Below are 14,752 nucleotides of genomic sequence, written 5' to 3' on the forward strand. Positions count from 1 at the left end.
GATTGCTCTTTTTAAATTAAAGGCATTTACAGCTGGCGTCTTATGAACTGAAGTGATCTTACAAATAGGATGAGGACTCTAGCAATTCTTTATTATTATTATTATTATTATTATTATTATGTGTGACTTGTTTGCTTTAGACTGAGTTTCAAGACTTGTCTTCTCTGATGAAATAAGGAGTATATTATTTTGAATGAAATAGAACAGAACTACTAAAATGAAAACAAGCTTTCAGAATTAAATGTGATTTTTATTCCCTAAAAAAAGAAAAAAGTATTTTATTCTCTTTATCTTATTTTTTATTTTGAATTAATGAGTGGTTAGTATTGATAGTTTGTACTGTTGCTGTGGAGTCTGAGCATTTTTTTTTTTTTTTTTTTCCCCCCACAGTGTTACAAAGAACATTACATGGGAAATGGGATGCCAGCTCTGTGGGACATTAGTACTTAGCCCTGTTTCCTTGGAGGAAATCGGTTATAAATAATTATTCCTATCACGTTTTCTGTTAAAAAGTGAAATGCTTATTATAATCAGAATATCATTTCCAATGCCTGGAGTCACTTTGTTGCCTTGGGGCATGTTGCACCCCTGAAGTATCTTGTTATCAAGTTATATGTTGGATTTAGTATCCATAGGAGGGTGTTTATATTCATTCCAGAAATACATTTTCTTGGTGTTCAGCTTCCTTAGTGATGAGTTTGCAACTCATCTTTTTTTAGTTGGCTTATTGTTTTCAGCAGATCAATTGTTTGGTATCTCAGATGAGCATGAGAAGGTGGTAACTAAAAGAAAATACTTTTTTTGTTTTGTTTTTCTCTCTGGAAAAATAGAATCAGATTTGAATGTTTCTATTAAAGGATGATGGTACAGTGCACCATGCCATCAAAGAACAAACAAAATATTCTTCTGCTTTGGTACACATCTCTAACTCTTCAACTACTCAACAGAAAGTGAGGCCTTGAGGAGCCTTTCTCAGTAAAATATTAGTACTCTCTCAGAAGTACAGTTTTGTTTGCTTTAGCTACAAGCAAATATAAACAAGTATTTGCTCATCACTTTATAGCATCTTAAGTATTTAGTGTATAGCTTCTTTATATTTCAACTGACGTGAAAATTATACATTTTTTTTTTTCTTTTGACTAAAATGGTAGGAGGCTCACTGAAAATATATTTCTGAAGTGCTGTAAGATGTATTCTTTTCTTGGAAATGAATGAGATTTCTATTTATTTGAATGTGTAAAAAGTTCATGAGTCACAATAATGAAGCCTTGTATTATGATTTTTCTAGTGTATTCTTAATTCTGTAACTGCGTGTTATTGATTATACTCAACAAGGTTAATTGTAGCATAGCAAAGGCAATGTTATTGCCTACCTTTGCATTACCAATCCTGGAGATACGTTTGATTTTTCTTTTTTTTTTTTTTTTTCCCTGTGGAACAGTTGACCTGTACTACTTCAAATATTAGTTTTTTTTTAAGATATACAGTTTTAATGATGTTACAAGAAGCTGCCTAATCAGAAATGCTTATTATATGATATACATGTGGGAACATCTGGAATCTAATCTGTTTATCTCTTCAGAGTTACTAATACAGGTAACTAACTAAAGATAATCCAGTTGTGCGGTTTATGAGATTTGTATCAACAATCATTTTCCAGTATCCTGGTTCTTTATGCTTATTAGCATAATTACCACATGATCACCTCTTGTTGCAAGAAATGCTGCAGGCTTCATGGACTGTCTTTTTACCCTGAAGTCTAACAAAAGGGGAGAATGCTCCTGATTAGTCTGGTGGGATGCTGTTATGAGAACAAACTGATTTTAATCTGATAAACTGTAATTTCATATGATTTCAAGATTTCTCAAAGGGATACAGGATGATTACCAATGCCTGTATAAATAATCTATACAAGTTCACCAAGATAAGAGTGTTTTAGGGTATTTGCATGATCACACATCAAGACTGATAAATGGCAGAATAAATGTAGAGTCTTTTCTACATTGGTGATGGCTTTCTATCATCAGAAGAGAGAAATCATTTGCAGTGAATGAAGAACAAGGCTATGAAGATGATCAGGGTGTTGGAGCACCTCTTCTGTGAAGACAGGCTGAGGGAGCTGGGAGATTAAATATATAGAAGTTATTAACAATGGTGCTGAGACAGTGGCATAGGCTGCCTGGAAAAGCCGTGGATGTCCTGTTCCTAGAGGTGTTTGAGGCCAAGTTAGATGTAGCTTTGAGCAACCTGTTGTAGTGGAAGGTGCCCCTACCCATGGCAGGGGGATTGGAACTAGATGGTCTTCAAGATCCTTTCTAACCAAAACCATTCTAGAATTCTTTTAAAATAAATTATTTTCATAGCATTTAACTATTAAAGGAGAAGTTGAAAATTTTTGGTAAGATGAATTTAGAGATAATTATTAAAAACACTAAAAAGTCTTGATTTTTCTATATGTCAAGAGTCTCAAAGTTTCTTTTCAGCACCCAAGGATACCAAAGACGTATCAAAATCACTGGAAACTGTTCCAACATTTTTAGTTAGTTATGAAGGTACTTAAATCCATAAATTGATAAATTGTTTTTTACAATGAGGCAGAAGGCTATGACTGCTCAAATGGCATTTTTTTTTTTTTTAAAGGCACAATAAAATTTTCTGTCACAAAATATCAGTGCAGGAAGAATCAGCAGAATGCTTGAGAATGGACCCACAGGAATTAAGAGTTGCCGTGGTCTCAACACTTTTATTTCTAAATAAAATTGACTTAGTTTTTGTTAATACAAACACACAACCCATAGTACATATACACATGGTACACATTATGTTAAAATACCAGAACAGCATTGTGCCTGCAATTCTCCCATGGGGAGTGAACAAAAGAAGAAATACCACACCCAGCAAAGAAAAGCAGTTGTGTAACATGTACAGGTATCTAAAATAGCATGAAAATACTGTTTGTTCATATAATTTTGATTTTGATAAGGAAATTAGTATAGAAAACTGATCTACCTATTCTGTCGGTTTTGATCCAGCCTGTTTGAATGAAAGGATATGTGAAAAATTCTCTTTGAATTCATGCATTAGATAATAAATTGTGTGGGGGAAAGAATTCCACTTAGCTAAGATGGAGTCTAATTAATAGTCCATTGTAGTCACCGTGTCTGGAAATGTGCATGTATTGCAAAGAAAAGGAGGATTATTTGGTGTAGTTTGGGAAGGTATTGCTGAATCTGTATTTTAATCCAGGATGTTTCATTCCTTTGTTTTTCCATAGTTATGAAAGTTATATGGAATAAGGTTGTTTTTTTTTTTTTTTTTTTTTAAATTAAGCTCTGCCTTTTCTGTCAAAAGTAACTATTTACTAGAGCTTTGTCTAAAAATAAAATCACCAATGCATGCAATATTTTGCAAGTAAAGTTTTTTTTTTTCCTTTTTACTATTTACTTTTTGGTGTTTTTTTTTTTTTTTTTTGCTTGAAAACTCCTTTCGTATCATCTTCATTTTCTAATACGCAGGCAGAACAATGTTGCAACTCAGAATACACTTTTTACATGTTTTGTTAGAATGGAATTGAGTATGGCATGCAAAAAAATCCTAGGCATTAAAAATACGCTTTTAGATTACTGGTTGGACAATGCACAAAATAAGGAGTGAAATGTGTAGAAATCTTTTCAAAAGATCACCCTAAGTTTGTTTCTTCATGTGTATGTTGATTTCTAGTATATTTCAAATATATATAATAAAGTCCGAGCCTTTAATTTGTGCATGAATATTGATTTGATGTTTTGTTCTATTAGGTAGTGAAAATTGCACTATATATGTATATATATATAGTGCACTCTATAGTATAGTGTGTGTGTGTATATATATATACATATCTTTCCCTCTGGTTTGTGCAGCAGGCCCCAGTTGAATGTAAGGAAATAAAAACTGATTCTCAAGCTAGCAAGGAAATCCTGCCAAGTTTTCACCAAGCAAGCCTGGTAACATTCTACATTATCTAGGAATGTTGAAATATAATAAGTTAATTGTACTTGTATTTGCTTGTAGAGTTGTTAAGATAGGTAGATCATATTTTAAACTGATAAAACAGGGAAGGAAAGGAAATAGTGCTTGAAAACATTTTGGTACTTCATAAATTATAAATATACTTTTATTTTTATTTCTATCCCTTTTGTGTCTCTTATTCCTTTCTTTTCTTTGGGAGTTTGATTCTTTAGTTACTGGATATGCAGAATTTCCCTCTTATTAAGTAGTATGAGGATTAGGGCAATGAACTTGCAAAGCATTCACTGATATTCATGTATATTAATGCTCGTCACTTTGTCTTGCATTCAAATTGTTTTTAAAATTTAAATTTGTAAGCTTAGATGTGTTTGGAGATGTTGCTTAATGTTTAGAGTTGTTGATTTATTTGTTTTAAAGGATCCATATATATTGATACACATTTCTGATGTATGTTAATTTGTACATTTTTGAAGTATAATTTGTAGAAAAAGCTTTTCAGAAGAAATCTCTCTATATATTATTATTTAGTGTTGATCATTGTAAACCCTTTGCCTGTTAGTGTACTGATTTTGTAAATCCAGTTCTCGATCGAAGAAATATTTGGCTTAAGATAAAATAGATACAGTGATCCATGTGCTTCATAAAATGCATGTACCATGAAAGAGTAATTGAAAATAATAAATACTGTAATGAATTATTTGTCAGGGAGTGTAAAAATGTGTTTTTAAGAAAATGCTATATGTTCTTCTCCTAAATGGATTTTCCCTTTCTCTTGAAAGATGCCAGTTGTTCAAAAAGAATCTCAAGTAGCAGAAAATGAATCTCAGCCTACAGATGAGCTGTTAACATATAATAAGCAGGTGAAACAGGTAAGCAGGCTTTGTACTATTATGAGATAGTGTTAGTTTTCCCATGCTTGAGGTTTTGATGTTTTAGAGCATATGGGGATTTGTAAGCGCTTTTTTTTTTTTTTTTTTTAAACCACCTGCCATTTAAAAGACTCTTCTATAATACAGGTCTCCATACTGGTCTTGCAGCTTAATGTTAGAGGAAAAAATAAATTAAGGTTCATTCGGTCATATGTTGGGTTAGGCTTTTCATTATGAGATTGAGAAGATTAGGAATGAAACAATGTATAAATAGAATCCTCATTTACATTTAACAACTGTGTGCCTTCCTGGAAAATGGCATAATGATCAACATCCTCTTGGTTATGTGATGTTTCACACATGACAAGAGCTTTCATTTGATATCAACCACTTAAAGCTTTTCTAGTAAAGAACATATACCAAGATTACAGAGGCAGGACAAACTTGTTACAAAGACCAAAAAATGTCTTTGGCCACATATTGCTGGTTTTAATCATTCTGGTGTTTTGAGGATACCACCTTAATGTGCTTCCTTCTGCTGCTTCTATATGAATGATTACTTTACCTTACAGTTACCATATTTGCTAAATGTATTATGTGAAGAACAACCAAGATTGGAGGTGTTTCCACTACATAGTTATGTACCAAAAATACTCAGTAGCCTTGGCCGAAACTTAAATAGAGGTGAACACAAGGTTTGATATGGTACATGAAGACAGATGCAGGTATTGAAATGGAGGAGGTAAAAGGGAACAAAATGAAAAGGGGACGAGAGAGAGAGAGAGATTCCTATCAACAAGAAATCCATATTATTGGAGAGCAGATTGTTTCTAGGTCTAGTCATAAGACAGATCTAATCAAAATGAGAAACTTTTTGCATGCCTAAGGGCCTTGTGTCGGCTGCTTCTTCAGCTTTTCACATTGACTGTAGTTTGGCTCTGGTTGTGTCTTGTCAAAAGGCACGGAGAAAGGCAAAGAGAGTGGTAGTCATACCCTTAGGAGCCCAGAATAGTAGAGTTTCCTCATCAGTTTTAGGGTAGCTAAGAACCTGTTCTGAAGAGCTCAAGGATGTGGGCTACTCTGAGAGTAAGTTACAGGGAGATAACAAACTCCCCATCATTCCTGGTGCTGCATTTTGTGTTGGAGCTATAGTGAATGTGAAGCAAAACCCTAAATGGTCTGAGTAGTTCCAGTTGACTGGCATTTTTCTACAGTCAAGTATTTGGTTGTATCTGTTCTTGTGGAAGCATAATGATTTCTGTTAGACAGATTAGATAGCTACTGCTGAAGAGCATGAATGATAACAGTAATTTGAAAAATTTCTTCTAAATTAGAAATAATATTCTTTTGACATTGTCCTTACAATATTTAGAAATTATAGTTTAAAATTTTTCTAATCATTCGTACTGTCTGTTCTTGACTTTAGATAATTAACAATGATGCTTGCAATAGGTAGTTGTAAGAAATTGCTCTACAATCATACCTATATATATAATATATATATTGATCTGTTGGTTACAGAAGTAGGTACTAAATGATGTGTAAACAATATACAATGTCAAATATTTTTTATAATATCTAAGACTATATTAAAACTACATATTCTAAATTATATACTGTTGTCTAACAGTATTTTCACAGTTAGTTAAACAGTACTTGGGTACTGTGATGGTTTTTAGACAGTATTGTTTTGGGTAACATGCTACTTCTGTAATGCTCTAGCAGTGTTGTTGTAACAACACCCATCAAACATATGTTTAGTGAGGTTACAACAAAAAGCAGTTTCCATGATAGGCACCTGGAAAGATAAAATACATTTGGTTCTACTTGATGTAAGTACTGCAGAATTTAAATGGTTTTTTTTTTTTTTTTTTTTCAATTGGTTTTCCACAGTGTTCTGTTTCTATCTTTCATGTAGCTTTTGTTATAGCTTTTAATTTTCTTGAACCTGCTTTGCTGTATTACGTATGGTACATTTTTGGGGGAGCTCAGATGAATCCTTTTTATTGGTTGCAGTTAGTCTGTTTTGTGAAGATGTTTAACATCTTGCAGGAAATAGAGTTGTCAAATGCTTAAAGTTGGAAGGGGCTTCTGTTTCTTCTAGACTATGATGGCCTCCAGCATATTCTGTAGATTTTGAAGCTCAAGTTTATGAAACAAATGTAGATGCCTTGGGAACAAATATCTTTAAGAGGTTCCTTCCCCTTGCTGTTTGGTCTTGCTCCTGGACTTCAATGAGTTGCTCCATGACAAAATTCTTTGGTGGAACAGGGATCAAAGATCAGGATTAATTTCTGCCTTCTCCTTGCATGCTTGCATGCATACAATGTTTTTCAACAGTTATCTGGTCTGTTTTAACTGTGTGGGGGGGAAAAAAAAAAATTATTGGCATTAATAAATTGGAATGATCAGCTGTGGGTGGAAACTATAGCAATTCCTTTTGTATTGCTGTACTGAATAAACATAACCTTGAATAAACTTTTCTAAAAGTTTATCCTTTAAACCACATTTGTCTATCTTAATTTGCATAAAAATACAAATTGTAGATACTACTCAAATTTTAGGTAGTACTCATGTACTTCTAAGAGTAGGAGTTCTGAATTGTGATAATTTTGATGCTCTTTTGATTATTCTATTGATTATCATAGGGTACACTGGACATTTTGTTTTACCACACTTTTCTGCATATCCTGTGCCCTGAATAGCTGTGGGTGTTACTGTTACTGGGTGTAACTACTGCTCAAAGACAGTAGTTACATGCTACTCTTGTTTAACTGAATTTTGTTTTCTGTTAGTCAGGGTTTCTTGTGTACCATTGCTTCTTGTTCTTCTGTGGAGTGGGTATGAAAATATCTGTATAGCTTGCCATCTATAACACTGTGCTTATCTTTTGCTTGTGAACATCTTAGGCTTCATCCACAGATGTGCTAAGGGTGGAAGGAAAAGCGATATCAAAAATTAAACCAAATGAGTTTCAGAAAGATCTACAAGAGGAACACAACTTGCAACAGTGTTTGTCTTTCCTGCCCACTCATGCTTCAAATGTCAAGTAATACTTTAATCTTAATTCATTATAATGAAATTGATATTGAAAATGTGTTAAGTTACAAAAACATATGATGGCAGATAAGTACGGAGAAGAAATATTGCTATCTCCCAAAATATGGATCTGAAACATAAAGTTCTAAGCAATTTCTGATCTATCAAGTTTAGCTTGGTGGTTTGTTTGCTACTTACCTCCTTGAAATGGATTTGATTTACAGTTTTTAAAATCTAGAGGGCCTGCTCATTCCTGCTGTATGCAGATGAAACTTTTTTTTGACTGCAGCAGAGACTGAAGTTGCTTATGCAGAGGTTGAATTTGTCCATACAATTCCAAGCGTAATCTAATCAAAATAATTAAAAACAAACAATGGAACATACCACAAATTTAATATAAGCAATGCCAGCTGTAAGTCATCATCTTTAAATAGAGAAGATATATTAAAAATTCATTAACTTGAATTTGTATTACACAGTCAGTGCTTGTCTGAAATTCAGGAGATTTTACACAGAGCAGTAATTTAAGGACAACTGCTTCTTACATTGCTGTTGTCATAGGTGGCATCTGTCATTCTCTAGTAGGAGTGCAGATTACGAAAGTAGTACAGCTTGTGTCCTGATTTAACTAATCTTGTCCTGTCTCATGTCGAGTGAGACTCCTCAATTTTATGGTGTTCACTACTAACATCTTTATGGCTAGCTTTGCCTAGGTATACCATAAGTTGCTTCTTCACTTCTTCTGAGTTTTTTTTTAAAGAGTGAGAGAAGCAGCTTTAATTATTAGCTTTTGTTGTTCTTAGGGTCTTGAATGGTCTGTTGGATACAGAAGAGAGCCTTTTTATGGGAGGTCTGAAGTTTGTAAATGGATAATACTTTCAATTAAGTAGCTGAGAATAGTCATGGGAAAAGAATGCTTAAGTTTATGAAACAGTCAAATTGGCATTTAAGTGACCCTTTGCATGCCATTGCTTATCTGCATTGCTTAAAGATCATTTGGTTAGCAAGATTATATATTAAAACAAATAGTGACAACAGACAATGAGTGTTTTACCTTCAATAAATACTTACTGTCAGATTATCAATGGTGCAGAAACTGCATGATTTTCTAAAAAACCTGTATTTAGTGCATTAAATGAGGGTAATGTAGGCCACACACACAGTATTGTTTCTTCATGTCCACTTTTTCAAAGAATGATAAATAGTCTGTTTTAAGAGTGTGTGTTGTAAAAACATTCACCTTTACCTGAAGCATGCCCTGAATATTTTAGTTTACATTCATAAAGCATTCAGTTAGTTAATTCAATGAAATGATAAACTTCTATAATATAAAAGTAATTATACTACAATTAAGATATCATTCAAGCTTTTTTTATTGATTTTAAATAATTTACAAAATCTATGTGAAAAAAGTTCGCAGATGATTTTAAAATAATTTTGCTTAGTTTTGTTTACATATGTTACTCCAACTGTTTGAAGTTCAAAGTTGAATTGTTTGCCTATTTTTATTTTTAAATGCATATGTATTGATTTGCAGAGTAAGTGTACTGTTAGAGAATCCTGAAATAAAATATTTCATATTAGGTGTTCTTTTTTCAGCTAAAGTATCATGGAATATTTCTTTTTATTTTAAATTAGCATGATCTTAAAGCATGGATCTCTGGTTTCACACACTGGAACAATTGCTTATTTTCATTTGTGCTGTGAAATGTATGAATTTAGTTTCAAAAAACCCCAAGCCTATCAATTTCATTATATGGAACTGCTGTAAGCCTTACGTTCTAATCAGTATTATGTATTCTGTGTTGCTTTTCCAACTGGATATTTCATTTTAAATGTTTAGCTTCCAAACTTTATTCAATTCCTGTTTTCTTTTAGGAAAAAAAAATCACAAATTTGAGTAGAGACTTTGGATTGCAGTTTATGGTAAAAATGTCTTGTTGAAACGTGAAGTGGCGAGGCTTTCTTCTTTATCTTATTTCTATATATTACATATATTGCATAAAACATATTATGGCTTGACAGAAATTATTTTAATTAAAATGTTATTTTGTTGTCACTCATTTATATTCTGTTGTCATGTGCCTGTAAACATCAGGACTCAGTTGAGAATAATATAACTGATGTGGTAAGCTCTTAATTGTGAGTCAAACTGATGTTATATTGCACTTTTTTTTTTGCCTATTTTCTTTACATGTGTGGTTTCTTTAAACTTCTTTTGCTGTCATTGATTTTCAGGAAAGGTAAGTACATTAAAAAAATTTACATTAACTGGAATATGTATTGCATGATTAGACTGATCTTGTATTTTTTTTCCCTGTTTTGTAGTTTTTACTAATTTTCCTTTTATAATCTCTTTATTAAAAAAGAAAAAGCCATAGTTATCAGTAAAATAGACAACTTGCTGAAGGACTGAAAACACAAAGTTATACCTGAAAGCTAATCAGCATAGTTTCAAAGTGGAGTTTTAACCATTTTCATTTAGGAATTTATTTTAAATACGATGATATTTGTGAACTTTAATTAAAAGTAGCATGCATTTGGGGAGCTCGGATATTTTCTCTATACTGTTTTTCACATTGTAGCTGTCTGCACTTTTAGATACTTATTAACTTTGTAGAGTTCATACAGTAGCTGCAGACTGTTTTTAGAGCTTGATCCATGGCCTGTAGAAGTCAATAGACTTTCATCACTTTTAGCACAACTTAGATTGGAGGCTTAAATGGTAGACTTTTTTTTTTTTTAGTTATTAACTTTTTAAAGATTGTCAAAGGTACTGTGTTTTACTGTGTTTCCTCCAAAATCAACAGCTGAATTGAAATATTAGGAAAAATGTTCAAATGATAGCATAAAAAAAACTAATTCCAAAATTTAAGAGTATTTACCTGGTGTTCTGTCATGAGAGAGAATGCACAGATGAATGTACACATAACATTTTAACATAACATTTATGCAAATACCCAATTTAAGCTGTAAATATACTGTGCTTAGATACTTTAAGCTTTCAGGGCAGACGGTGTGAAAGCTCCGCTGTGGGAAAGTAAAAATGTGACTACTGCAGTTATTCTGTAATTTTAAGATTATTGCCAACATTTTTGCTTTTACCTGTGGGTCCCTTCGCCTTCACCAATACTCCAAGTGATATTAACTCTGCTTTCAGTAGAAGTCATCTGGATTACCAGGCAACTTTTGCCGAGTATTTATATTAGCAATTTACATTGTGACGTTACAGACCATTGGATATAATGTTTCGATAAGTTGCATACTTTTACAATTCAGAGAATGGTTAAGGCTTCTTTTTCCCTTTCTAGACAGCAAAATTATTCAAGCATTCATCATCTATGTACTGCTTTTCCCGGATTTATGTTGCCTCCGTATCTACAAATGGCTTCGAGAATTTATCATACTTCAAATAGAAGAGGTCACAATATCTTGTTTACGGCAGAGGATATAGACAATAGGCAGAAAGAATCCATATATTCTGAGTATATTTACTTGAAAGAACAAGCTGAAAAGAAAAGGTATGAACTTATTATTGATGTTACTGTGATTTAATTAATTTTGTAAATTAAGGGATTATATTTTGAGAAATAATGGTGTTTCAATATTTAGTAGTTTCACAGAAGTGGCAAATAAAAATGCTTTATTTTTTTACCGTGTTTGTAAGGTATGCTTTAAATTATATAGCCCAAAGGTCTTATCTTGCTTAGAATGAAAAAGGTGATGTTAATTTTTAAGAGTGAAATTCACTTTATGAATTTTTGTATTTAGCTCTACTAATGATGAGTCTCACTGTAATAACAAGCAATGTTGAACACTTAGACTAAGCTTCCTATGAATGTAAAATTCTGCAAGAGTAGAAGGTGTGTAAAGTGTACAGTCACTAACCCTTTATCAAATGGACAATCTTATGATCCTGATTCTTCAAGCACTTAGCATCAATTGTAAGTTCAAGTAATTTAATGAAGTTCTGTTGAGTTCAACGCATACAAAATTAATATAAAACCTTGGATAGATCTGTAGTCAACAATACTAATTGTACATGTAAGAGGTACTCATGATAACAGCATTATCATTTTTTACATTTGATTGAATTCCTAAATCCTTACTTGTTGTTTTCTTAATGTATTTTACGCTAAAATAATGTGAAATAAAACTAAACAACATGAAGAATGTTCATTTTTCACTCCATATTATTTCATTAATTTTTTTTCCTTTTTCTGTGTCTTTCTGGATGAACATCTTGGAACTAGAACCTTTACACTCAAGTTTTTTTCCTTAAGATTTTTCAGACTGACAATTTGCAACTGAGTTTCTGTATTGCACCAGGTCCAGAAATATAAAATTATTGCTCGTAAAGTTTGTAGTGATCTAAAGAATGATAGAGAGGTAAATAAGGATAAGGACAGGTCAGTTTTACAGGGCAATTTGTGTAGCTTGTTAACTTGGGCTCCCTTGAAAAACGTGCATTTTAGTGCAGCCAAATGCAAGGTCATAAGGCTAGGAATAGGGAATAGAAGTCATTGTTTGTAGGAGGGCAGATTGTATCCTGAGAAGCTGTAATTCTGAGCAGAGTTTTACACTCTTGAAAGATAAGTAACTGAAGATGGCTATGTAATAGACTCAAACCTTCAAGCATGTATGTTAAAATGGAGATGAGACGCTTTGAATAATATAGAGAAAGTAATAGTTTTGGGGTTAGAAATCTTGTACAGAGCTGTTTTGCTTTGTTTTGTTCCAGGTAAGTGCTCTTACAACTGAGGCAATCATGCCACCACTTGTTTTTTCTCCTGGCTACATGATTTTTGTATTCTTTTATGCTCAGCAGCACAACTTCCTGCACCCAGAACAGTCAAATCATGTAGTGGTGATTGAGGTTTGAATCCTCACATAAGCAATGAATTCTCATATCCTGGCTCTGTGCTTCAATAGCAAATTGCCATGAAGAAAGAAATAGTCCATTGTTGCATTTTTTCCCATTGCTGTCTAACAAAACAAAAAAACCACAACCACCATACCCCCCCCCCCCCCCCCCCCCCTTCATGGGGGGGGGAAGTGTACCCTGAGAAAAGGGCCTCATGTTCTGGATTTGAAATGGAGGAAAAATTCTGCCTGCAGTCTCTGAGAAATCTAAGTTTAAGAAAGGGGCAATAGACTTCCTGCAGGTGTCTGCCATTCTTCCACATGCAGATTTGTAGGAAGGCTGTGCACTTAGCAGTGAGTTCCAAATATTGTTCTTGGGGAGTTAACAGAAATCTGGATTCCTGTATGTGATCTCTCTCTTACTTAAATGCTTGTTCTATGTGAAGACACTTAAAAAGATCATTATGTTGGTCTTTGTGTAAGAAATAAGAGATACTTTTAATCTGTTACCTAAGTGGCGTAGTTTCTGTTGCAAGAGAACTTGCATAAATGAAAACAGACTCAGTAGCTGACATTTCAGTCTAGACAAATTTGAGAGTAGCTGTAAGACCTCATTGCATAGCAATGAGAGTACCTTATGAAACTACTCACTGATTGCAGTCTTTAAATCAAGACTTAATTTCTTTGAGTTGTATCCTGAGTTTCACCAAGGGAACTATGAGCTTAGTGCAGGAATATTGATGAAGTTGCATTATTTGTGTTGTTTGGAAGATCAGTACGGGTTTGTCATAATATTTCTTTTTCCATAAAATCTGAATCCATAAAATTGTTGTACGAAAGCTTCTAGATCTCAAATTCTTTTGATGCAGTCAAGTTTCTCCCAACCATCAAGTATGGTGTTATTTAAGATTAGGCCCTCATCTTTCTGATAGGTTTGTGTCAGCTTCAGCTGGAGTGGCCAGAAGCCTGGCTGTTCATTGTTTTGCAGGTCATGAGGGAAGATCATTAAGGAAGTTCTGAGAAAATAAGCTAATAGCTGTGATTCTTTTCTCAAGCGTGGGAGGCAATTTAAGTGTGGGCAAAAAAGTGTTCATAAAGGGGGAAAATAAAACCCTTAGGAAGTCAGTTATGAAGTCAGAAGTTGCGTTGAAATAGCAGTTGGCACAGCTTTACTAATCTAGAGATAACAGAAAAAGGAAGGTCTTTGAGTGCTTTGAAAGCAGAGGAGCATCTCATATTTGCATTAGCACTCTCTTTTGTTATCTCAAAGAATAGCATAACATTCAAAGCAAGGAGCTATGATCTTTGCAGTAGCACTTTAAATGAACAAGAACAGAACAACAAAATGAGTGAATAGAAGAAGGTGGTGCTTATCTGGGTTAAAGAAACAGATGCTGCAGCAACTGAGGTGATATTAAATACCAGAGAAATAGCTTATTAGGGAGATTGAAAGAAAGCTTTAATTTTAGTATGTTGTGAATGTTACCTGTTGAATGATGGAGGTGCTCACCATAGCGATGAAAGCAAGTAGTGGGGAAACCATGAATACTGCAAAGTCTTGTAAGATCCTTGAACTTCAGAATTGCTGAGCTAGCACTGGCATCTCTAGGAGGTGGGTAGTTTGATATTTTTGTTGGTGCAGAATAGTTATGAATCATACTGATTCATTATTTTGGAGAGGCGACTTGTACAAGGTGTTTTTTTGTACATTTTACTAGGAATAGAGGAAATGAGTGGAGGACAGGATGCTGTAATGTAAAGAGATGCTAGTGAAACTAAGAACTGTGGAAGCTATGTGAAGATGGGGCTTGAAGGTGAAAATGGTTTTGCTTTCAAGGGTAGCTGATGAGCAAAGGATGAGCCTGAGCTTTATGTGTCAGAAAGGTTTCAATGCAGATCTAAATTCCCACAGATGAGAAGTTTTAAGATGCCTGTTTTCTTTAAAAAGAAAACAAAAACAAAAACATCCTTGC

At 33.5% G+C, this 14,752-nt stretch overlaps 1 protein-coding gene across 6 annotated transcripts in view; it reads left to right on the top strand.

Moving 5' to 3' along the window:
- TTC6 (tetratricopeptide repeat domain 6) overlaps window positions 1-14,752 on the top strand; it is a 54,224-nt gene that overhangs the window by 3,227 nt on the left and 36,245 nt on the right. For 3 of the 6 annotated variants that reach the window (XM_052694629.1, XM_052694632.1, XM_052694630.1), the window contains exons 3-6: window positions 3,900-3,983; window positions 4,788-4,877; window positions 7,787-7,926; window positions 11,228-11,437. In XM_052694629.1, the coding sequence (XP_052550589.1) occupies window positions 3,900-3,983; window positions 4,788-4,877; window positions 7,787-7,926; window positions 11,228-11,437 (524 nt within the window). The remainder of the gene's footprint in view (window positions 1-3,899; window positions 3,984-4,787; window positions 4,878-7,786; window positions 7,927-11,227; window positions 11,438-14,752) is intronic. The other 3 variants (XM_052694631.1, XM_052694633.1, XM_052694634.1) reach the window with 2 other exon arrangements.

This window comes from Tympanuchus pallidicinctus, unplaced genomic scaffold (genome assembly GCF_026119805.1).
Source record: "Tympanuchus pallidicinctus isolate F22 unplaced genomic scaffold, pur_lepc_1.0 scaffold3, whole genome shotgun sequence".
Classification (NCBI taxonomy): Eukaryota; Metazoa; Chordata; class Aves; order Galliformes; family Phasianidae; genus Tympanuchus; species Tympanuchus pallidicinctus.